This window comes from Ambystoma mexicanum, chromosome 12 (assembly GCF_040938575.1).
Source record: "Ambystoma mexicanum isolate Mex_15411 chromosome 12, UKY_AmexF1_1, whole genome shotgun sequence".
NCBI classification, from domain to species: domain Eukaryota; kingdom Metazoa; phylum Chordata; class Amphibia; order Caudata; family Ambystomatidae; genus Ambystoma; species Ambystoma mexicanum.
The window spans coordinates 973446854-973469924 of NC_090936.1; the positions used below are offsets into that span (position 1 = coordinate 973446854).

Below are 23071 nucleotides of genomic sequence, written 5' to 3' on the forward strand. Positions count from 1 at the left end.
TGGGGGCCTGGTGGAGGGTGCCCCTGGTGGCTGGGGGGTGGGGGTGATAGGGGACATGGGTGGGTGCCTGGTGGAGGGTGCCCCTGCACTGCTGGGGGCTGGGGGTGGTGGGAGACATGAGTGGGGGCCTGGTGGAGGGTGCCCCTGGTGACTGGGGGGTGGGGTGGTGGGAGACATGAGTGGGGGCCTGGTGGAGGGTGCCCCTGGTGACTGGGGGGGTGGGGGTGGTGGGAGACATGAGTGGGGGCCTGGTGGAGGGTGCCCATGGTGACTGGGGGGTGGGGGTGGTGGGAGACATGAGTGGGGGCCTGGTGGAGGCTGCCCCTGCACTGTGGGGGGTGGGGGTGGTGGGAGACATGAGTGGGGGCCTGGTGGAGGGTGCCCCTGGATGGTGGGGGGTGGGGGTGGTGGGAGACATGAGCAGGTGTGCAGGGTAGTCCCCTGTTTTGTGGGCTGCCTGCAGGGGCAGTGGAGGGTGTACAGGGAACACCTGTGAGGACCCACCCAGCCTAATCGCGTGTGTAACTTCCCACGCACCCCTGTAATACACGTACCAAGCCAAATCGCGTGTGATAATTCCCGCGCACCCCTGGAATACACGCGCCCAGGCTATTCACGTGTGGAAATTCCTGCGCACCCCTGAAATACACGTACCCTGCTGAAATCTCGTGTTAAACTTCCCGCGCACCCCTGAAATACACGCGCACAGGCTATTCGCGTGTGGAACTTCCCGCGCACCCCTGAGATACACGTACCCTGCTGTAATCGCGTGTGGAACTTCCCGCGCACCCCTGAAATACACGCGCCCTGCTGTAATCGCGTGTGGGACTTCCCGCGCACCCCTGAAATACACGTACCCTGATGGAATCGCGTGTGGGACTTCCCGCGCACCCCTGAAATACACGTACCCTAATGGAATCGCGTGTGGAACTTCCCGCGCACCCCTGAAATATACGCGCCCTGCTGTAATCGCGTGTGGGACTTCCCGCGCACCCCTGAAATACACGTACCCTGAAGGAATCGCGTGTGGGACTTCCCGCGCACCCCTGAAATACACGTACCCTGATGGAATCGCGTGTGGGACTTCCCGCGCACCCCTGAAATACACGTACCCTGATGGAATCGCGTGTGGAACTTCCCGCGCACCCCTGAAATACACGCGCCCTGCTGTAATCGCGTGTGGGACTTCCCGCGCACCCCTGAAATACACGTACCCTGAAGGAATCGCGTGTGGGACTTCCCGCGCACCCCTGAAATACACGTACCCTGATGGAATCGCGTGTGGAACTTCCCGCGCACCCCTGAAATACACCTACCCGGCCAAATCGCGTGTGAGACTTCCCGCGCACCCCGGTATACACGCACACGTATTTTTTGTCAGCGTGTCCGTGTTTGTGGGTACCCCTTTGCACGTCATTTGTCCTGGAGGGCCACAGTATAGGACATTCATCATGGCAGTATATGGGTGCTATTTGTTGGCGCACCTTTTGGCGCACATTTCTTACGGCCGCAGAGACGCTACCGCCTGCTTTCTTGTGGCGGTCGTGTTTGTGCCTGTGCGCTGGTTTGAGCGTGCGCTTTTTTGCCCTATTCTATTCCATGAATACGTGTTGTAGGCGAGCGTGTGGGCGTTCCGCGCACTTGTGCCCTGTACTTCCCCCGTGACGCCCACGTTTTTGCAAGTTGTTCCCCATTCCGAGTGTTACGCTCGTGTTCCGCCTACTTTTGTTGCGTGCGCCGCGCTATGTGCGAATTTCGCTGTGGCCTGTGCGATTTTCGCTGTGACCTGGCGCACGCTGTTAGATGGCCTGTGCGCCAATGTGCGCGGCGCACTTTTTATCGCACATCCGCTGGTTTTCTCGCGCACGGACTTCCATGAATCGGCATGCGTGGGGATTTTCGCACTTGCACTGCGATTTTCGCTATTCCACTGCGATTCGCACGTTTTTGCCCACTTGCGCCGCGCTAATTATTCCATGAATCGGCGTGTAAATGTATCCCTTGAGAAGAGAGAAATGTGCTATATTTCTTGTTTTCTGTGTTCTTTACCATATACTGTAGGAACGTAACTGATTGTTTTCAACTGAAAATCAGAGAAGCATACTATGCTATTTTCATAAAGCATCTATACATTTTGTTGTCTTATTTACTAATGCACAGTGTGTCCCATATCTTTCTACTTCAATTACAATAACCCTTTCAGTTGAAGTGTTATTGATAGGCACTCTGTGCAGCTATGTTTAATAATTAGGTGTAATTATAAATCTAACACTGTTACATGGCTAGTGTGGTGAGCCCCAATGTGTTTTCTGACATCAGAGTCCAACATTACTTCTTGCGCCAAGAACTGCTGTGAGAGGGCGTGGGGTGCATTTAAAGGCACTAGACAGAAGCCCCTCACCTGAACAGCAACATTTAAACACTGCCACCATAAACAGCCTTGTTTTGCTTTTATTTCACCTGAATGACACAAATTTCTACATTGCAACCGAAAACGGCCCTGCTTTGCTTTCATTTCATTTGAATGACAAGAAGTTCTATATTGGAACCAAAAAACGGCCTTGCTTTACTTTCTTTTTACCTGAACGACCAGAAGTTATACACTGAAACCAACAACAGCCCTGCTTTACTGTAATTTCACATGAGGGGCAAGGATTTCAACACTACAATGAAAAACAGCTTTTGTTTTCCCTTTCACATGAACAGTAGACCTTTAAACACTGCAAACGAAAAACGACTTGGCTTTTCTTTTGTTCACGTCAAATGAAAGAACCATGTGGAAGGGGGCCTACCCTTCATTATCAATGCACCAACAGCAAATGCAAACTTGCTCAAAAAGTAGAGAAGTCAAACAATCCTGTGACCTACAAGACACGGTTTTAAACATCAGAAGCAAAAAGCCTGCACACATGTGAATAGAAATACGGCTTTAAAAAGCCACAATGGAAAGATAGCATTGCTCAAGCAGAAATTGGCAAAGAAATATGATGTGGGGGGTTGACCAGAGCCAATGTACATTATGTTCCAACCCACAAAACTCCAATCACATTTGCAGAGACTCTTACTGGCGGAAAAACTAGTTTGGGCTGAAGCAGGAGTTTCAAATGACAAAGCCCCACTTCCCGCTGAATATCACACGTATCTTATAACCATCCCGCAATAAAATGTGATGCTGTAGAGGGCGTCATAATTCCCTGCTCTGCAGACATGAAGGCAGGAGCCCAAATATTTCAATGGAGGCAAAGAGTGGCTAGAGCTTGACCAGGAGGTGTGAGCTCCTTGTTGCACCCCCTTCAAAATAACCCACACCACTTCAAAGACTCTTATTAAAAAAACTATGGTTACAGCTGAGCCCAAAGAGACAGATAACTGTGGGGGGATAAAGCTGCCCTCCCCCAGGTGGAACAAGATACTCCCAAGTTACATTAAAAGACTGATTTCATTTTAGCCATTTTCGCAGCAATCAGAATAAGAATCAATTTTGTTTTATACAATTTTTTTCATGTAATTTCAGGGCGGTTTTAAAGAGACTAATTGCATTTCCCTAGGACTTTGGGGACTGAAATTGCCAGTTAAGACTAGTTTCTGGCTGATCTGATCAGGTAACAAATATGACACTTGATGAAAAGATGGAAGATGAAATTAGGAACATGTTGGATCATTTTCACAGACATAACTGTTATACATTTTATGAAAATGACAAAAACGTGCTAAAAGGCCATGCTACCTCATACGGAGTGGGCGATCGGCTTACCTAATTCCCTATGAGCAACTGAAACCGCATATCTATTTTATGTGGCCGGGGCTAGAATAAGTATGAAGTTATGAGACATAACTGGTTTTTGCCAAAAAGTGGTCAGTGTAATAAATGCAAACAGACAGATGGTGCTCTCTTCCCTTGAACCAATCATCCCAGGGGGCAGAGAGAGGAATGGTAAACTTTCCTATCCAAGCGGCAAGGACAATTACAGGTTACTCCCCCTAGACTGTAAAGTTAGTGATGTCATTCATGCTATATAGGGGGGCTGTACTAGGTCAGAAGGACACACCAAAATCCGGGAGACAGGAGAAAGAGGATGGAGAGGAGGCTGCTGAACCTTACCATCTTTGACAGTGCAATGACCAGAACCCTTGTCCTTGCTGTCCAGAGTGTCCTGAGAACCAGCTGGCAGTCCTGAATCCTAAACCAATGCTCGCTTTGTAAGTAGCAGATAACCCCAGCCCTAAATTGCATAAACCCTCATATTTGAAGCATTGCATCAAATATGGCCCCTATTGAAAAGCCCATTGAAAACCCCAAATTGCGAGTGTAATTTAGTCATCTTCCCATAGAAGAAACTATTGTTAGCCTGTGTATGTTAGCATCTCTCTTTTAAAAACCTCTCAGTTTTCTCTGTAAATGCTAAGTATGTTTTTTAAGTAAATCAATTAATTCCCCCATTGAAATTTACGGTACAAGATTGTTGAAATTTGAAATTAACCATCTTGTACCTGGTGTTGTATTTAATTGATATAGTCATTAACATGTTGAATCATAACAAGTAGTCTCCTTGTAACTGAAAACCGAATTTGTCCATGTATTGTGTGCATTACCCAACTAATTCCTAGTTGCATCTGTCCTAATAAAACCAAAACCGTTGTTTGATTGTGAGAAATCCCTTTTGCCAAGAAGTCTACATGTATGTGCCTCTGTCCTTGAAAACCGATGTTCCTATTGTGAGATAAACCCCTTCCCTAAGCTGCCTGTCAGTGTAAACGAATTTCCATCTGCCACTGTATTTTCCCTTTGCATTTGCTTTCTCCCAAAACGATTTTCCCTTTTCATTTCTATTTTGCCCTGGTGTGCTGATTAGTATTCTCTAAACTTTCCCTATCTCCTAAGTGTAAGCAATCTGAATTTCCTTTTATTTTGTCCCCTTGCAGTTGTGAGTAAGACTCAAAATCCCATTCTGCCATTTTACTCCAAAAATGGGTTTTCACTTTCTTTGCTGGCTTCCCATCTGGGGGTGGTTGGCTTTACCCCAAATCCGATTTTCTCTCTCTATTCCTACACCTTGCCACTTACTTTCTTTTAAAGGAATCCAGTTTAATTGATATTTGGGGTGAGTGTTGCAGGGGGAAGTGCTAAAACTGTGGCGCTATCACTTTCAACCTGATGGTATTTTCCTGATTTGTCATTAAAACAAAGTGAGTGTAATGGTCCATTTCAACCTGATTGTATTTTCCTGTTTGTCATTATAACAAAAATTAGTGTAACAGCCCATTTCCACTTGGTCGCTCTAGATAGGATATTGCATTTGTGTTGCTGGCTGCTGTATATTGATTAATTTACTTGTATTCATTAAATAATAAATTAATAAATATTATTGATAAACACCGGTCTGCTTCCTAGTCCATTGTGACACTGGGTGTTTGTGGAGGTTGGGTGTGAGACAGGTTGGAGGCCTACTCATAAAAAGAATGCATGGTTTATTAAAAAGGAAAAGTGCTTTAGTGTATGACACATTCGTTGTCGGGGAAGGAGTCTGTGGCTGGAGTGTGCCGTGTAATAAAACCGTGACAAGGGAAGCTAAAAACGTCCCAGTACTGCTCTTATTTAATTTTTTTATTGTGAGTGTGGTTGTACATACTCAAACTTACACACAAAGAAAGCAGTACATAACATTTATCAATTACAAAGTCAAGGCAAAATAATATTGACAAACAATTTACATAAAGAAAAATAAACCTTGATTTTAAAACCAATTAATAGAGCTTAAATTTTTTTAAATAATGAAATAGTCATAATAGTGCTCCGTTTAACCAGGGGAGAGGACACAGAAAATACAACCTTAACATTGCAGCTTAATCAAGCCAGCTTCTTTCAAAACTTGAATAACTGAAATGGTAATGATAGTTTCATTGCCACTTGATATTATTTCAAAACATTGAGCAGAATCCAGTAATTTATAGTTGTGTATGAATCAACCCAGCCGTTTAGTTCTAACTGCCACTAGTGCTGGGCAATACAGAAGGATATGCTCTCTGTTCTGTGTGACCTCTTCTTTTTAGCAACCTTTTCTCATTTTCCCACCCAACAATCTAATATGGCAGATTTGTCCTGTATGGAAAAAATTGAGCATATATCTTAAAAATTACCATGCCCAGTTTCCATTTGGAATTTTGTTTAGGTATTTGGGAATAGTTCCCAAAGGCTTATTTGAGGATGAAAGACTCTTGTACAATCTGAACTCCCTCATCTTTGTGATTGTGTTGATCCAGTTCTGCCTAAAATGAATCTTGTTTGTCTCATAAGGCTGTCCAATTAGATCATAAACTGACGATCCTGCTCTGATTAGGACTTCATCTGCCCTTTTCTAGAAATTAACCAGGGTGAGCGACGTTGTTCTAGTCAGTATGTCAGCCAGGTCCTCATACAGAGATCCCTTCAGTGGGACCAACAACTTTCTATAGAAGCAGAGAATTCTAAGGTCTACCACACATCCCAGAGATGTAAGGTCCAACTCAAACCTGAGCGCGGCTATCGGAACACAGTCCGGTAGACGCAGGGTCCTCTTACAGACCTGTGATTCTACCAAACACCTTAAAACATGACTGATTTCAGTATCATACAATAAACAGGGTATCACCATTGTCCTATAAAAGGATATCAGCAGGCAGATGGAGAACCTGCAATAGTGTGTCCTGATCTTTATCTGGGCCGCTGCTTGTAAGGCGTTGATCATTAGAAGTGCCATAAGGATACCCACATTGTCGACTGTGTCCAGTCGGAAACCCAAATATATTAGGGTGTGTGTTGCAACTAGATGTTGGTCGCCAACACTCCATGTGTAACCCATTTTTGATTTCTTGTTACTTACAAATCTTAACGTTTTTTTCCCATTAATTCACAGTTAATTCAATGCAAAGTATTCAATTATAGCGTTCAATTGTTTCTGGAGGCCAACCTGGGTCCTATCCATGACAATAACATCTTCTGCATAGGTTAGATAAGCGATGAACATAGTGGAAATTCTCGGGGGTGAAAATAAAAGATTTGGGCAATAATTCACCCAGGTCAGAAAGGTAAAGGTTGAAGAGGTAGGGAGCTAATACGCAGCCCTGACAGAGTCCCATATTAGCTTGAAAGGTCTCTGTCAGCGTACCCTGCCCATTCAACCGTACCTGAAGAAGGGTGTGTGGTCATGAAGAGAAACCAAAATAGACATCAAAGTCCCAGGAATCTTCCAATCTCTTAGCTCACACCATAACAGGTTTTGTTGCCACTATCGAAATCCTGAGTTTAGTCAATGGTTGCTATACAAAGAGGCAGGTTTCCTGGCCTTAATGAATCCTCTTTTAACCAATATACTGCTAAACCATTGAGCACAGTCCCCAGCTCCTTTCGAAAGCCAGTCTGATGTTTTTGCTGGCAACCTATCTGGGAGGAACAATCAACCAAATTGTTCAGACCAAGGCCGCACAAATCTTACTTTCATTGTCAAGGAGGCAGTTAGGGCGATATTTACGATCAGCCCTATCTCCCTTCTTGTAGATCGGGACAATGATGACATAATACCAGGTAGTCGGTATCACTTGTGCATTCAGGGCTTCAGTAAAAAGAATAAACAAAGTGTTAGACCACATAATGGGGTCGTATTTTAAGATGGAATTCATCAACCCATTTGGACTAGCAGCCCGAACATTTGAGGACTTTCTTATCAGTTTCTCAATGAGCTCCATCGAGAAAGTTAGTTTTCAAAGAGCATCAATCCAGGGAGATGGTATTATTCGTGAGAGTTTCCTATAAACTTTAGAGAAATGGACAACCCACTCTTTCTCTGGAATGAGGTTATTTTGTAGGCTACCTGGGATTTGTTCATAGTATTCATTCAAGTCCTAAATATTTCTCGAGTAGTGTTGTGTAATAATTGCTAACTTTTTAGATCCTTCATTATGGCTCTGAATGTATTTATACCCTTTAACCCAGTTTTAAAATGTTTCTTTTAGATTTTTATGTTTGGCCAAATAAGAGCCCCTGTCACACCGACTTCCTCTTAGGGCTCTTATCTCCCTTCTCAGTTCCTTCTTTTTATTTTGAATGATGGCATCATACGGATGGGTGGGGGTTGCTCGCGTATCTAAGGGGCTTAGTCTTAAAATCATCTAGAAATGGTTGGAAATGAGCTGCAGTAATTAGCACCAACGCTTGTTCTAGAGTGGTATTTTTTATTAACTCCAATATGGAGACACTATATTTACTAATATTTCGTATAGACCTTGAGATCTTACTGCCCTTTTCATTGACTGACAGATTAGCTAAACCAAGCTGGGACCTGGGTGAGACTTCACATTTCAATTTTAGTTTTATTTCGAATGATCACTTAAGTCAGTCTCCTCCACCCACATTGCCACACACAAATCAAACAGTTCAGATGTAAGGGCAACATAATTCAACAGAGCATGTTTAGAAAAATAATGTGTTTTTGTACAGCAGAGCATGTTTAGGACCTGATCTCCAGGTATATGTAGGCGGGAAATCTCTAGGGGCTGAGCCATTTAAGATCTTCAAATTCCATATGTTAACTAAATCCACCCATAGTTTTCCATCAAACTTCGCTTGTGAGTTTGGTTCACACCCTTTGCTCTTATATTCAGGGTCACATGGAAAATCAGTGAGCAATCAACATTCAGGTCACCGGCCACCATGACATGAACCCTGTCATTCTCGTACAGAAAGGTATTGCATACTTCTCCCAGATTGGCCAGAATGGAGGCTATATTGCTGTGGCATGGATTGTTGTAAATGTTAACAAGCAACAGGGATTTTCTAAACAGTAAACCCTTTAAGGCTACTCTGTTAGCTTGCAAACCATAGACACAATCTGAGACTCCAACAGTATAGAGTAATTCACTGATATTATAAGATCCCCTGAGGGTCTACCCTCCATACTCTTCAATGCCATCTGTTGGAATATTGTGTGCCCATCAACACTCAACTGAACCCTCAACCAAACCTCCTGCAGTAAAACTATGTGGTTTGTGTGGAAAATTTGTTGTCTTGAGGCATTTCCCAAAAAACTATTGAACACACGAGAATTCCAACTTAATGTGTCAATGTTCTCAATTTTGTCCGTTTGGACTAAAGACCAGTCACACATTCCCCAGTCCCGCATTCTCTCAGCTTCCTGAAGGTCCTGACTAGTGTTTCCAGCACCCAAAGCCAATCCTGAAGGTCTTTGTTTTAGTTTTGTTGTAACTGGATGTGTGAATTCGACCCTCCTTGCATTAGTCTCATTAGGTGTACAAGTAATTTTGACTGGACAGCAAAACCCCAGACTAAACGGACCATGGTTCCTGAGGTCATAACCCAAGGCCCTCGATGTGTCGAATTCACTCAAAATCATTTGTACCACAATGTTTGACTGAAAGTCCAGTTGCACAAAATCCAATCTCTTATTGTCGGGGAAGACAAGGGGCCTCATTACGACCCAGGCGGTAACTTACCGCCTGGGTCGTACCCTTACCACCATGGCGTAAACTATGTTTACGCCATGGTGGTTGGCGGATTTACCGCCCCATTCCAAGGTGAGTGGGGCGGTAAATCCCCATTTCCCATTTTACCCTTCCCCATTCCCATTTTTGCCCCATAGGGCATAATAGGAATGGGGAAAGGCGATAATTACGGCACCGTAAATTACGGCGCCGTAATTATCGCCAAGGTCCCTTTGCGGCATGGATTTTAACGGCTGCAAAAAGCAGCCATTAAAAGCCATCCCGCAAAGGGAACCTTGTAATCAGGCGTTAAGGGTCAGCGCCGTTTACGGCACCGTAAACCCCTTAACGCCTGAGTCAGAATGAGGCCCAATGTCTCTAGACTCAAGAAGTCTTAGTTGTGGTATTTCATGCAGAAGCTTTATTTCATTTGCTCTATTTAATAGAACCTCGTACAAGCCATTTACTAGCCTTTCAAGGAGGAACCTAGAGGGGAGAACTAGCGCAGCTGGTGGCACATAACAATAATTTCATATTTTGCACATAACAATGATTTGTAATAATAATTTGTTTTTTATATAGCGCTTTAATCTAAAGCGCTTTACATACATAACTTTTATTACCCAATCGAAATTGGTACTCATTTATCAAAGGATGAAAGGCTGAGTTGGCCTTACTGTGATTCGAACCTGTGACCTGCAGATCAAACACAGATCACATCAACAAGTGTTTAAACGGCTGAGCTGTAGGTGATATGAAAGCTAAAATTGCAACCGGACAGGATGCTTGGATGCTACAGTCCCTGAAATGGGGAGAACACTCTGAAGCTGACTACCTCTCTGTATTTTCATGACGTCAGCGGCAGTACAATTTTGATGATCCCCACAGTTATCTTTGGGCCTTCCCAAACCTTTGTCTCGCCACTGTCCTTGTTATCGCTATGGCTCATTTACTACGACATAAATCAGTGGTACCTTTTGTTTTTCAGACCCATTCACACAATTCTCCACATAGACAAAGTCACATTTGGAACCAAAATCCCTACTTGTTTGAGCAATGGATTTTTCTATTTTAATGAACTTGGAGTCGAACCGGTCCTTCAGACGAACCAGAGAAGACACACTGCATCTGCCTTGAGAACCACCCAAATTACATTCCGATGTCATAAGGTTCCCTTTATCCTGATGTTCCTTGACAGGCTTCCATGATGGTATTGTGCTCGATATCATAGATACATTACTCAAGGCATGACCACTGTGGTTGTCCAAGGAGGTCCAGTGACCTGGGACTCCCTGAATTGCTTCACCATCAGTGCAAGACAAGCAGAAGCTTTAACACTCAGCTTAGTAATGCCACTTCAGACACCAAAGAACTCTTTTCCATTCTCAGGGAATTAGAAAATCCCACCGCAAGTACAACCCCTATCAACTCCAGCAAAGTATGGTGCACCACCATTCAGGATGCCTTATCGGCTAAAATTGTCCTATTTCAAAATAAAATCTTCACTAAAAGACTGGCCTTAGTTGATAAAAATTCTGCAACACCTAACATCCCTTCCACCTGCCCTGAAAATCCCAACCCCAAGGCATAAATTAGTTTTCAAAAATTGATTAGCAGAGTTTGCTAATGACAGTTTTTTTAATTAGCAAACAGACCCATTTGATTAGCAATTTTGTACTAATATTGTTAATGTCATCCGAAGTTATTTGTACCCGAGACACAAATGAGCAACAATACAGCAGTTTTGCATACCGCTGAAATAAGACATTAGTTAGAGGAGTCAAGCCTTGCAAGTTCTTTAAAATTCAGCTAGACCTGCAGGTCGGGTATCTTAGTTTCCCTATTCCACCTAAGAGAAATGCACTCGACCCATAGAAATGGAGGACAACAAATTGCGATTAAATATACATTAAATGTGATTAAATGTACATAAAATGCGATTAGTGTACATTGGTGCATGCCATTACAAACCTGCTTTGTTTGGTACACTGATGCCACCCAGAGGCCAGCCATGCCCAGTGAAACGTTTGTTTGACATTTACTGCAAACAAAGTAAATGTTACATGAAAGTTTCAAACATCTCATGCAAATGCTACTGACCCGTCATAAAATGTAAACGACTATGCGAGTGGGCAAAAAGACTGCGAGCCACAGATGAGTGTCTACAAAATGTAAAAGGTTAGCTGTATGAATGCACACAAATAAATAGATATGTTAAAAATGCTCTGAAAACAGTTTGCCAGCTGTCTCCTGCAGGTGGGAATATATAATGCAGTCATAATCATAAAGCAAAGCGAGCTATGTAGGCTAACTACAGTGTTTGGTATTGACTATATCTGTAGATATACATAGTGGATGGAACTATTAATCGCTACTTTGCATAAACATCTAGTTCGCTGTGTTTATTCATTATGTAAGAGGACAGAAAGAGACTTAGCAGAGTGGATAGCGTAGCAGGCGGAGAACTGGGCAAACTAGATAGAATATCGTGGTTTGTGGTCATCTCAATTTCAGGGTAGCTGGTACAAAGCAACCGGGTGATAATATAGAATGTCAATGAGTAAAAAGGCTCTGAAAACAGTTTGGCTAGCTCGCTCCAGCAGGTGCTAATATATAATATAATCATAGAGCAAAGTGAGCTCTGGCTGATGACTGCAGTGTGTGGTATTGCAGCAGATGTGTCAATGTACAGTCTGGGTGGTACTATTGATCATTTCTTTGCGTAAACATCTAGTTAGCCTTGTGTATTCATTATTTAAGAGGAAAGACACTAAGAGACTAAGCAGAGTAGTAGGTGTAGCAGGCAGAGAACTGGTCAAACTAGTGTAATATTCTAGTTTGCTGCCATCTCACTTACAGGGTAAGGTAACTGCTATAAAACCGCTCATGGTTTGAGCACCAGTTGCAATATGTATGCAACCTGCAGGTTACAGAACTAGGTTTGCCATCCAAAGCATTCGTTCATGTGATCATGTAAATTTTCAAAAGTCTTCACTCGTCAATATGATGCATCTTCCACAACAAAATGAAATATAGTTGACACAATGAAATTTAGATACACTAACCTAAATATGACTGTAAAGCATGGAACTGTCTTTTAAAAAAAATATAAAGTTGACACATACTGGTCTTTGCCAAACAGCATATAAAAAGCTTATAAAAGTAGCATCCTGATTATTTCTGGTTTGCAATTATATGAAACAGAAAAATAAATTCTTGCCTAGCACTCCTACACATGCCTTGGCACTTAAGAGTGGAGGCGATGATTACTGCTGCACTTTCTCTCCATTGGGACTTGAAGTGAACAGAGAAAAGAGGAGGAAGAGAGCACAGAGGGCAAGAGAGGAAGCGGAGGGTGAGATGTGCTGTCATTGAAGAGGGCAACTTAAATAGCTATCTTTGCTACACAAGTGTCAATTTGATTAGCAAACTGACAGAATCGCATAGCAAATTGCTATGTGACACTGCTTATTTTATGCCTTGCAACCCCCCTTTCCGCTTCTCCATTGCACATAAGTGCCTGGCAAAAAAAGCTCCCCTATATCTGGACAACACCCTGCAGAAAAAAGAAAATGTCAGAACTTTGAGATCTAATGACAGTCATCCCCTTGTGGTACCTCGGTACAATAACACCAGAGCAGGAGGCAGTAGTTACCAGGTCCTAGCCCCCAAACACTGGAACTCCCTCCCCATCAAGCTCAAATTAGAGACCTCCTTCCCCAGATTCATGAATCAATTAAAGACATGGTTATTTAACGAATACTAGCACCCTGCTGAACGGGCACCCATCTGACCGTCTCCACATTGTATATACTTTTTATCTATGCTGTACAGGAATATTGTCCTCTGTATTTAAACACTGTCTAATTTTGTGCCTTCATATGTTTGCCATGTACTCAGTTGTCTGTAACCACGCTGTGATACCCCAGGGTCTGGGCGTGTAACAAATGAATACATAAATAAAATAAATAAGCATCATCCCTTTGCTTTTCACTCATACAACCGCTATATGGTGCTTGCCATTTGATTGATCAGTCGGGCCCTATAAGCAACATCCAAATTAATTTGATAACCGAAATCCCTGCTGTCTACCTGTTCATCCAGACTCACAGACTTTCGAGTTTGACAGCCCACTCTCCAGTGTGCTCCAACTGATAACTTTTCCTTATTCTTCAACTGTCCACAAATGTCAGCTTCAGTAATTTTCCGCATGAGCTGTTTGGACTATTACAGAGTTTGGATCTTTAACTGTAGGTATTATTTGGAAGATTGGAAAGGATTTTTGAGGGCACTGGACCCGAGTATCAACCTTTGGAGCTGGATGATGAAAAGCTGTAATTATTTCAGTATACATTCTTATCATTGGTGCCGAATGATCGGCCCTTTTTCCTTGAGCAGTTGGACTTTTGTCCTCCTCTATCTCTACCACAGAAGAGCACCATTAAAGGATCCTGGCACCTCTGGATCTGCCTTTTGAGACTCTCTGTTGCATTGTCTGTTTCTTCTGTTAAATTGAGATTTCAAGAATTTCCTTGAGTCAGCTTTCCGGGTTCTCTTCCCCTTTTTCCCTCCTCTATTATTTGGTTTTGGCTGAGGGCCACAATTTGGGGTACCTCCGTCTCCTTGTCAGGTTCGGACGGTGGAAGAGTAGCGCTCTTTGTGTTTCCATGCGCCCTCAACACTCCAGTCAGATCCCAAATTGAATCAAGCGGCATCTCTAGATTTATCTTGAAGTCACTTAACTGTAGTGTGTGCAGTGACGTCATTTAGGGGTTACCAGGGGTCGCAATTGCGACCCCTGAGGTCTCCCTTGCTACCCCCTAACAAAAGTACTAAAAAAACTTTTTTTTGTTTTGTTTTTTACAAATTGAAGTTCCTGGGCTGTGGCCAACGCCATGTGGCCATTTCAGCTATTTCTCTTTCTGGAATTCCATACAATAATTAATAGACTCATTAAAGATTTATTTCAGGCACACTTCAGGGGGTGAGTCACTGATTTAGCCTATTCTTAAATACCCCAAATTCACAATGCAGACAAAAACCTCCAGAAATCAGTTAGAGTAGAATAAGCATCCATTTCGGACTAGGTATTTTGCTTTCCGCAAGTTGCATATATAGCATGTTTTTTTCTGTCGATACATATGGTGATCCATTCTTGTATGAAATGTATATCACGCTACAGTAATATTGTAACCATATTTTTCATAGTGTACTTAGAAACAATGCTATGTGATTCCACTTCCTGTTTTGTCAAGGGGTAACGGTCGTGTTCCATTGCTTCCCGTGATGTCACTTCAGGGTTGGTCAAATGGCATCACTTCCTGTGATGTCACAGAGAGGTCAAGGGTCATGTGATGTCACTTCCGCTACCCCTGGCATTTTGGTGAAATGACATCCCTGAGCGTTTGTGTGTTCAAATCTAGGCGTATACTATTGTATAGTGAGGAGAACGAACTTAGCACCATATTTAATGACGAGATTTCGTGGGCAGTCTTTCTGATTTCATTATCCAAATCTTGAAGGGGGGAATGCAATATCTGTTGGGGAATCACCAGGCTTTTACCCTGTTCTTCAGACTCTGTGTTCATAATACTGTTGTGGTGCATATTTAGGAATGAAAAGTGATCTTCAACAGTTCTGCTATGCATTGCACAAATGAGCAACCAACGGCTTCCTTGTTCTACCGGCACAAAAGAACAGCCACCCACTTCCCTTTTGTGCCAGTCACCATGCCAAAACAAAAGCTGAATAACTTCCAACCAAACAGTCCGTCAAAAGAGCATTTTGTTACCTGTTTTTTTCCACCATGCACTACTGCAAGATAGTTGCCAACCCCTGCTCCTATGCACCAAACACTGCTCCAGGAGAGCAGCCCAGCTAGTTCTACTTTCAAACATGTAATGATGCCACCTACTCCCCATTTCACTGTCTACTGCTCCCCAATGTCCATCAACCACTTCTCTCTTCCCCTTTCAATCCTGAATTCCCCTGAGAGAACAGCAAATAATGTTTCTTCTCATCCACTAAGGATTGCAAGCAACAGCCAACCGCTCTCTTAACTGCCTTACAATACCCCAAGCTAGCAGGGAATGACCTCCCCTCTTTACCATGCACTAACCCCAGAGAACAGCCAATGGCTTACAATTTCATCTGGGCATGTGTTGCAAATAATAGCGAACTACTCCTCTGTTTGCCATACTGTGCTCCAAAACGGCAACCAACAACTTCCCCGTTAAACCGTGCATCCATCACCCCAAAAGAACAGCCAGCAACTTCCATTTGTAATCATGCACTTCTTAAAGATCTGCGTGCACTGTTCAAAAAAGAGTAGGTAAATGCTTCCTCTTTCCATCCCACACTGTTCCAAAAGAGCAGCCACGAGCCATGTCCATAATGCACGTTTACCAAGTTATCCTTCCCAAATGCCCTGCTTCAAATAGCCTCCAGGCTTTCCCTCTTCGCCAAAACAACAACCAACCCGTCCTCTTTCTAACAAGCATCCCCCCAAAATAACATCCAGTCAGCTCTCTTATTCGCTGTGCACCACTTCAAGAGAGTAGGCAACTACTTGCCTTTTCCACAATGCCCTGCTCAGCTGCTCAAGAGAGCACTCAACGACCTCCCCTGTCCACCAGGTTCTTCTGATCTAAGAGAATTGCCGTCTACTTTCCCCATGCACTGTTCCAAGAGCAGACAAGCACTTCCCATGTCCACTATGGGCTGCTTCCAAAGAGCAACCATCACATTACCTTCCCGTCCTAATAAGTATTTCTCCATTAGCAACTAAATAACGGATTGTCTGTATCATGCGCCAAAAAAGTACACTTCATTTCAGCGTCAACCAAGGCAGCAGTTAACCACTGCTCCTTTGCACTACTTTTAAGAGACATCTGTGGAACATTACCCGAGGGAGAGTGTGCAGCAGTATGTGTTCAAATGCCCACAGATACGGAGATACGCAGATCACACCCTGCAGAGTGTGGCGGAGAGATTGCTGACGTGAATGACTGATAAACTATGTGCAGGATAATCACAGAATTCGCACATTTCCTCTTCCCGTCTCCTGCCCAGTATTTGAAGAGCACAGCTGATACCTGAATGCATGGAGTGCCAATAGTGGAAGTCTTCTGAATGTGTGTCTGAATAGGGCAGTGGGTGGCAAAACAAAAAGCTGACTGTTACATTTAAAAATCGTAAAAAGCCTGTTAATATCATGACCACCGGAAGTCCCTAATTGTTAGCACTTTATAACATTTCCCTGAATCCTCCATGGGTAGGAGCGGAGCAAGACTGGGTGGCAGACAGGAGACGGGAAGAGCCAAAAGGGGATAGACCAGATCTGATCTAAAAGGGAACATGCACCTTGATGGATTGCACTACTGTCCAACTACTTCCTCTTTGGCTGCAGCCCCACGCCAGCTCTTGACATGATTGACCAGAGGCAGCTGAAACCAGAGTAAGCTTTACAGGCGTCCGCATGTGCAAGGTCCTCAGCCGCTCTGCGTGACCTTCCTCCGTCCAGGCTGAGGCTGGAGGCGGTGCTTTAGATAAAAGGTGGAAAGGGGCATGGGCGGGCAGCGGCAAAGGGGGCAGAGTGGTCCTTAAGCAATGTGTTCTTGTAAACAAATGCGCACATCACTTGAGGTTCTTAAACAAGGAATCGAAACCAAATACTAAATGGTCTGCCGCAGAAACCTGTAAGAACAGGAGTTTGGATACTGTGGTGACTACATATGCTGTGTCTATGGGTATGCATACACCATAAGAGATACATAAAAGCAATGGTATTCTGAACATGCAAAAGCTCAAAGGTTGGGTGGTGCAGAGGGTTCGGGCATTGCGGATCAGTGGTGAATGCAGGTTGGGAAGGTGCATACTGCAGCATAGCAAAGGGGGCTTAATGCATATATGAAGGGGGAAATGGAGCTGTGGGGCAAGTGCATAGAGGGTTTGGGTCGCAAGGGGCCAGGGGCACCGAGAGGCTCGGATCTGGGGGAGAGTGCCCCGAAACCTGGGCCCCCTTAAGGCAGGAACCCATGTGGGACACAAAAAGAAAGGCCAACGCGAGGCTCGGACACAGTGGAACAAGTGTATTGTTGCAATTGGACGCTATGGGGCCGGGTTACTGTCATGCAGGGCACAATAAGGCAGGGGCACAGGAGGACAGGGCTGTGGTCTGAGGAGCAGAGGAATTATTGGTAGGCGAGGGTACGGTGGATTCTGAGCCCCTCTGCACTCGCCCCCCGTCCCCGGCGCTAAGACTGAGAAGTATGGGTGAGTATGTGTGTTGCTATGTTGGCAGCCTTGCCCGCCAGGCAAGGAAGTAGAGGGTGGGATGGCGGTGTGAAAACGAAAGTCCCCCCTCCCCTCCCTGAACCGGAAAGCTTCAAGTGAAAAAACTTGGCCCTTACCTTTGGCCCCTCGCAACACAAACCCGAAGCCCTCATGCTCCCGCTTCTCCAGCACGGCCGTCTTCTCTTCAATGATATAATCACTGGGCGGGAGAGAGCACAAGAGAATGGCAGGGTTAGATTTCAGCACCATGCCGCCGTGCACTGGAATGGACGGGGAGCTGTCCGCCCTGCATCCGCCAGTAGCACCATCACAGCCTACCCCGCGGCCAGCAACGCCACCATCCCATCCTCCAGTCAGGAGCCTGTGGCAGGGGGAACCCGCTCGCTCTGATCCTTGTCCCTCTGCTTCTGTCTCCCGCTCTCCCTGGCTGTCTCGCTCCTCGCTGCCTCGTCTCCCCTTCTGCCCTCCACCTTTCCACAGTCTGTCTCTTTTCCTCCCTGCCTCCTCCTCCTCCATCTTCCCTCTTTCCTTCCTCTCACTCGCCTTGCCTCTCTTCCCGATTTCCTCTTACCCCTTCTCCCCTTTGCCTTATTCCGGCTACGATCAGGACAAAAGCCCATAACCCCTATGTTTAACTGGCTCTAACTTGAATGCGCCCCAATTTCCGCGTTCTCCATACTCTTCCCCCCACCTCCAGCACGGGTAGCCGGTCCCTGGGTATGTCAGCATGGAGACGAAGCGCGGGGGGCACATGTGCGGTTGGAGCCCAGCTCGGCAGCCATTCCTAGGGCTCTGCTGGGAGAAGGGAGGGCGCCCACCGGAGGGTAGCGAGCTCTTTCATAAGTTTCCTGTTGGAGATAATGGCATAGTTTAATCTTCAGCGAAAAAATACCCCCTCCCCCGTTGCTAAGTAACATTCTGTCATTAAAAATGTGTGTGTGGTGGGGTGGGTGGGGGGGGGGGGAGGCTTGAACACGAACACAGCTGCTCTGCCCCTAATGGCAGATCCAAGGAATACGGGAGCGAGGGTGGAAGTGTGATAGAAAGACGGAGCCTGTCCGCGGCAGCAGCTTTTCAGAGGGAACATGTCTGCAAATTTTAGGAGGAAGCAGGCAGAGTAGACCTCTGCAAACGGGAGCCGAGATGCAGCCTTGTAAATCCCTCCCAGAAGAGCCGCATGCCTGGCATCGGCTAGGATGTGAGAAGCACACAGACTCATAGCCGGTCACCAAGACAGCGTGTAAATACGTAGCCGCAGCCGCCCGTGTGCGTGAGGGCAACGGCGCTGTGCGTGCACACGCGCGCACGCAAGCACATACGCCACATCGCATAGAGACAGCGCACACGCCGAGGCAACTCTCCCACACACATACATGGGCACACAAAGACATATTGTACGCAAAACACGTACGGTAGACAGGCGTGCACTGGCGTGACAATTAGACAAAAATAGCGCTTCGATGCAAAACACAGCCGTGCACTATGCACACAGAAGCAACAGTCATGCTTGACACACGCAGAATGTACAGAAATATTAAAGCACACGCATGTCCCAAGGTCCCTATGTCATACTGACACGTGGTTCTATACTACATTGACGGAAATCATCCTGCGCCTGGTCCCTCTGATTTTTGCATTTTTGGCTGTTATGCAAAATGTTCGATCAGATACGCCTATCCTATTGGCAGAGACCGGTACTCTCTCAGCTTCAGAGTAATGGATAACACATGCAAAGGGACCGTTCTAGCATGAAGGTGGTAGAGGCAGCCCATAGAGACAGTAGCAGTACAGTATCATTGCCTTTCAGGGCTGTATGATCAGTCGAAATTCTTCTTTCTTTCCCATGTTCAGGAATGTTTTTTCTGTGAGTGTGTTTAGGGATTTGCACCGAGAGAGTCTGCAGGCGAGAAAACCACCATAAAGTTGCCCTCCCCCTTTTGTTTCCACGACATAGTGCTAACAAGGGTCTGTGGCACTGCCATCCGGGGCAAACTTGCTAGGCAGCTTTACCCTTTCGTTCATGACCTGGCATTTTCTTTTCTATTTGAAGCCTACGTAATGCAGGGTAGCTATATGCTTTGCTGACAATAATCAAGGGACTGTTTACGGAAGACTCAACACTGTGGCCAAGTGTGCTTTGCTCTGGTAGTAGAGTGGCTTGGCAGAAAGGCTACTTAGTGGACCAGATTCACTCCCTCCCATCATCTTCCTTCCTACTATCTTGAAAGGTTGATATTATAAATGTATTTGGGCAGAACAGCTTGGAATTCAGGCCCTCCTTTAGGCAGGATACGATATACAATAGCTAAACTAACCATGGCTGGTTTAGCTTCCGACTTCTCTTTGTCTTACAGGAGTTTTTTTAACCCCATAAAGAAAGGCGATCCCCGATTGGTAGATTTCAAAGATGCTGGAATGCCATCTATCCCACCATCTATCCCACGCTCTCTTCTTTGACTTTTGAAAGCTGAGTTCTATTCTAGTGCTCTAGGTAAAGCACTGGAAGGGCGGAGGATTGGAAACCAACTTTTCCAGTGCTGATTTTTCTATCTCTGGGCTATCAGGGTGATAACAACGCAGGCATTCTGCAGAGGCTCGAGTGTAATTGTAATTGTACAGGAAAAGTTGCGCCTTAACTAACCCATACCCGTTCAATAGCAGATCGGTTGTAGCCGAGTGTTGTGATGTATCTGAACACACGAAAGTTCCTTTTTGCCTGTTTTGTGTTATGTGGATAAGTGAAGTGATCTCTTGCACGCATGATGATTTGAGAAGAATGATGGTAGATCAACCTCTGGAAAATGTGTGGGGCTAATCTGTGCACATTTTCCTATGCTCACCGTATGACATACGCATAGACCTGTGTACTCTGGGTGGACACCGCCATCAGGTGTAGTCCCCTCTGTAAAATTTAGTTGGGATCTGACAGGTGGAGTACACAATGGCCCTCATTACGAGTTTGGCGGTAGCCATGCCGCTATTTGCGGCATGGCTGCCGCCGAAATCGCGTCCGGGTCCTCAGAATGAGGAATAACCAGGCCATTCTGAGTTCGGAAGGCCTGGTAATTCCTCCCTCCAAGGACCCGGACCCGGTCCTTCCCCATTCCCATTTCAGCCCCCATAGAGCTAAATGGGAATGGGAGCAAACAATGGGCCATTAAGAGTTGCCCCGTTGTTTGCTCCCTCTTCCCCTTGCGGGACCCGGTAAGCACGCCTGGTTTGACCAGGCGTTGCTTCCTGGGTCCCGCGAGGGGACCTTGCAATGAGGCGGTACGGGGTAAACGGCGCCGGCACCTTTTACGGCGCTGTTTACCCCGTACCGCCAGGGTAGTAATGAGGCCCAATGTCTTTTTGCCTGTTTTGTGTTATGTGGATAAGTCACCAATAACCTAAAAAACACCTCCCAGAGCCTCCTCCTAGGGGACTTCAACCTAGGCTTTAAAGACCCTAAAGATCACCAGGCCACCCTCATCAACAATACTCTCTCTGAATTAGGGTTTACCCAAAAAGTATCTGGCCCCACCCATAAAAAAGGGAGAACCCTCGACTGGGTAGCAGACTACAACTGCGCGGCCTCCATCACCGATAACTCCCCTCAACCTTGGTCCGACCACCATCTCCTCTCCTTTACCCTCGAAGCCTCAAGCCCCATCACCAACAATATGCTAGCCTCAGCCATCCCCACGAGAAGTAAAAACAATATCACAGTGGAAAAACTGATCCCTCTCATCCTCCCTACACTTAACCAACTCCCTGCTACCTCCAACCCCTATGACCTTGTGGAAGGCTATAACAAAACCTTGCGCACAGCATAGACTCCATTGCACCATTAAAACTAAGAAAATGTAAACCGAAAAAACATCTCAACCATTGGTTCTCTAGTCACCTAAAAACTCTTAGATTAGAAAAACGCAAAAAGGAACAAGCCTGGAGACAATCTCCCACAGACCATAACAAAATATTGCTCAATAAAATAACATCCAACTACAAAAAAGAAATCATAGCTGCCAAACAAGAATCTTACAACCAGAGAATTGCACAATCCAACTGCAGCACCAAAGAGCTATTTACGATCATTAAAGAACTGGAAACACCTGTGCTAACTCCAGACACTTGTTTGAAGACCAAACAATGGTGCACCAGTGTCCAAAATGCCCTAAACAATAAAGTCACAGGCCTAGAAACTAAAATTAAAAATAAGAAAGATTCCATAGCTAAACCAACCAACCCTACTAATACGACCCCGTGCCCCACACCCCAACACCCTCTTCCCAACCCCACTTGCTTCAGCTTCTCCAAAGTCTCCACTCTTGAAGTGGAAAAAATCATTCTCAGCCTAAAACCATCTAACTGTCAGGGCGACCTCTGCCCCCCACAAATTATTAAAGATGCGGCAAGAGACCTCTTGCCATTCATCACCAGACTCATCAACGCCTCCTTCACCTCAAGTACCGTCCCAAGCAAACTCAAAGAGTTCTGGGTCCTCCCCTTCTCATAAAACCCTCTCTTGACCCCTCCACTCCCACCAACTACAGACCTATTACCACTGTCCCATTCCTGCTCAAGATATTAGACAAGACAGCCTACCAACAAATCCAAAAACACCTTGAAATAAACAATCTCCTTGGTATTCGGCAATCAGGCTTCAAATCCCAACAAGGGACAGAAACGGCCCTTATCGACCTGAAGGCTCAAATTGACACTCTTAGAGACAAAGGGAAAACTGCTTTATTGCTTCTCCTTGACCCCTCCACGGCATTTGATCTAGTTGATCACAAATCTTATGCAATCACCTGGATTCCGCTGCCCACTTCTCCCAAGAAGCCATCGGCTGGATCGAGTCATTCCTCAGCAACAGATCCATGCGTGTCTTCTCCACCACAGCTGCCGCCGACCCAATTCCCATCACATGCGGAGTCCCCCAGGGTTCATGCGTCTCCCATACACTGTACAACGTGTTCACGAAGCCCCTGTTTGATGATCTAGATGGTCTGGGTATCACCTACACTAATTATGCCGATGATACCCAGATCCTCATCCCGTTGATGGGAGATTACAACCATGATTTGGCCTTGGTGAACAAGGTGTACCTCATCATCCAGGCATGGATGGCAACTCACAGTCTATGCCTGAATGATGACAAGACTGAACTCATCATACTTGGTTCCACCGCAAACCTAACTAAATTGGATCACAACTACACCAGCTTCATTATAGACGGGAACCCGATCAAAGTAGCCAAGGAAGTGAAAACCTTAGGAATATACATCGACTCCTCCCTCTCCTTCCGTAAACAGGTTAG

The 23071-nt window shown here is 45.3% G+C and overlaps 1 protein-coding gene across 5 annotated transcripts in view; it reads right to left on the minus strand.

Annotated features, from left to right (window-relative positions):
• Nucleotides 1–23071, minus strand: part of SHANK3 (SH3 and multiple ankyrin repeat domains 3) — a 3072962-nt gene that overhangs the window by 1040570 nt on the left and 2009321 nt on the right. For all 5 annotated transcript variants that reach the window (XM_069629467.1, XM_069629466.1, XM_069629463.1 and 2 more), the window contains one exon: nucleotides 17886–17968. In XM_069629467.1, coding sequence (XP_069485568.1) covers nucleotides 17886–17968 — 83 coding nt within the window. The remainder of the gene's footprint in view (nucleotides 1–17885; nucleotides 17969–23071) is intronic.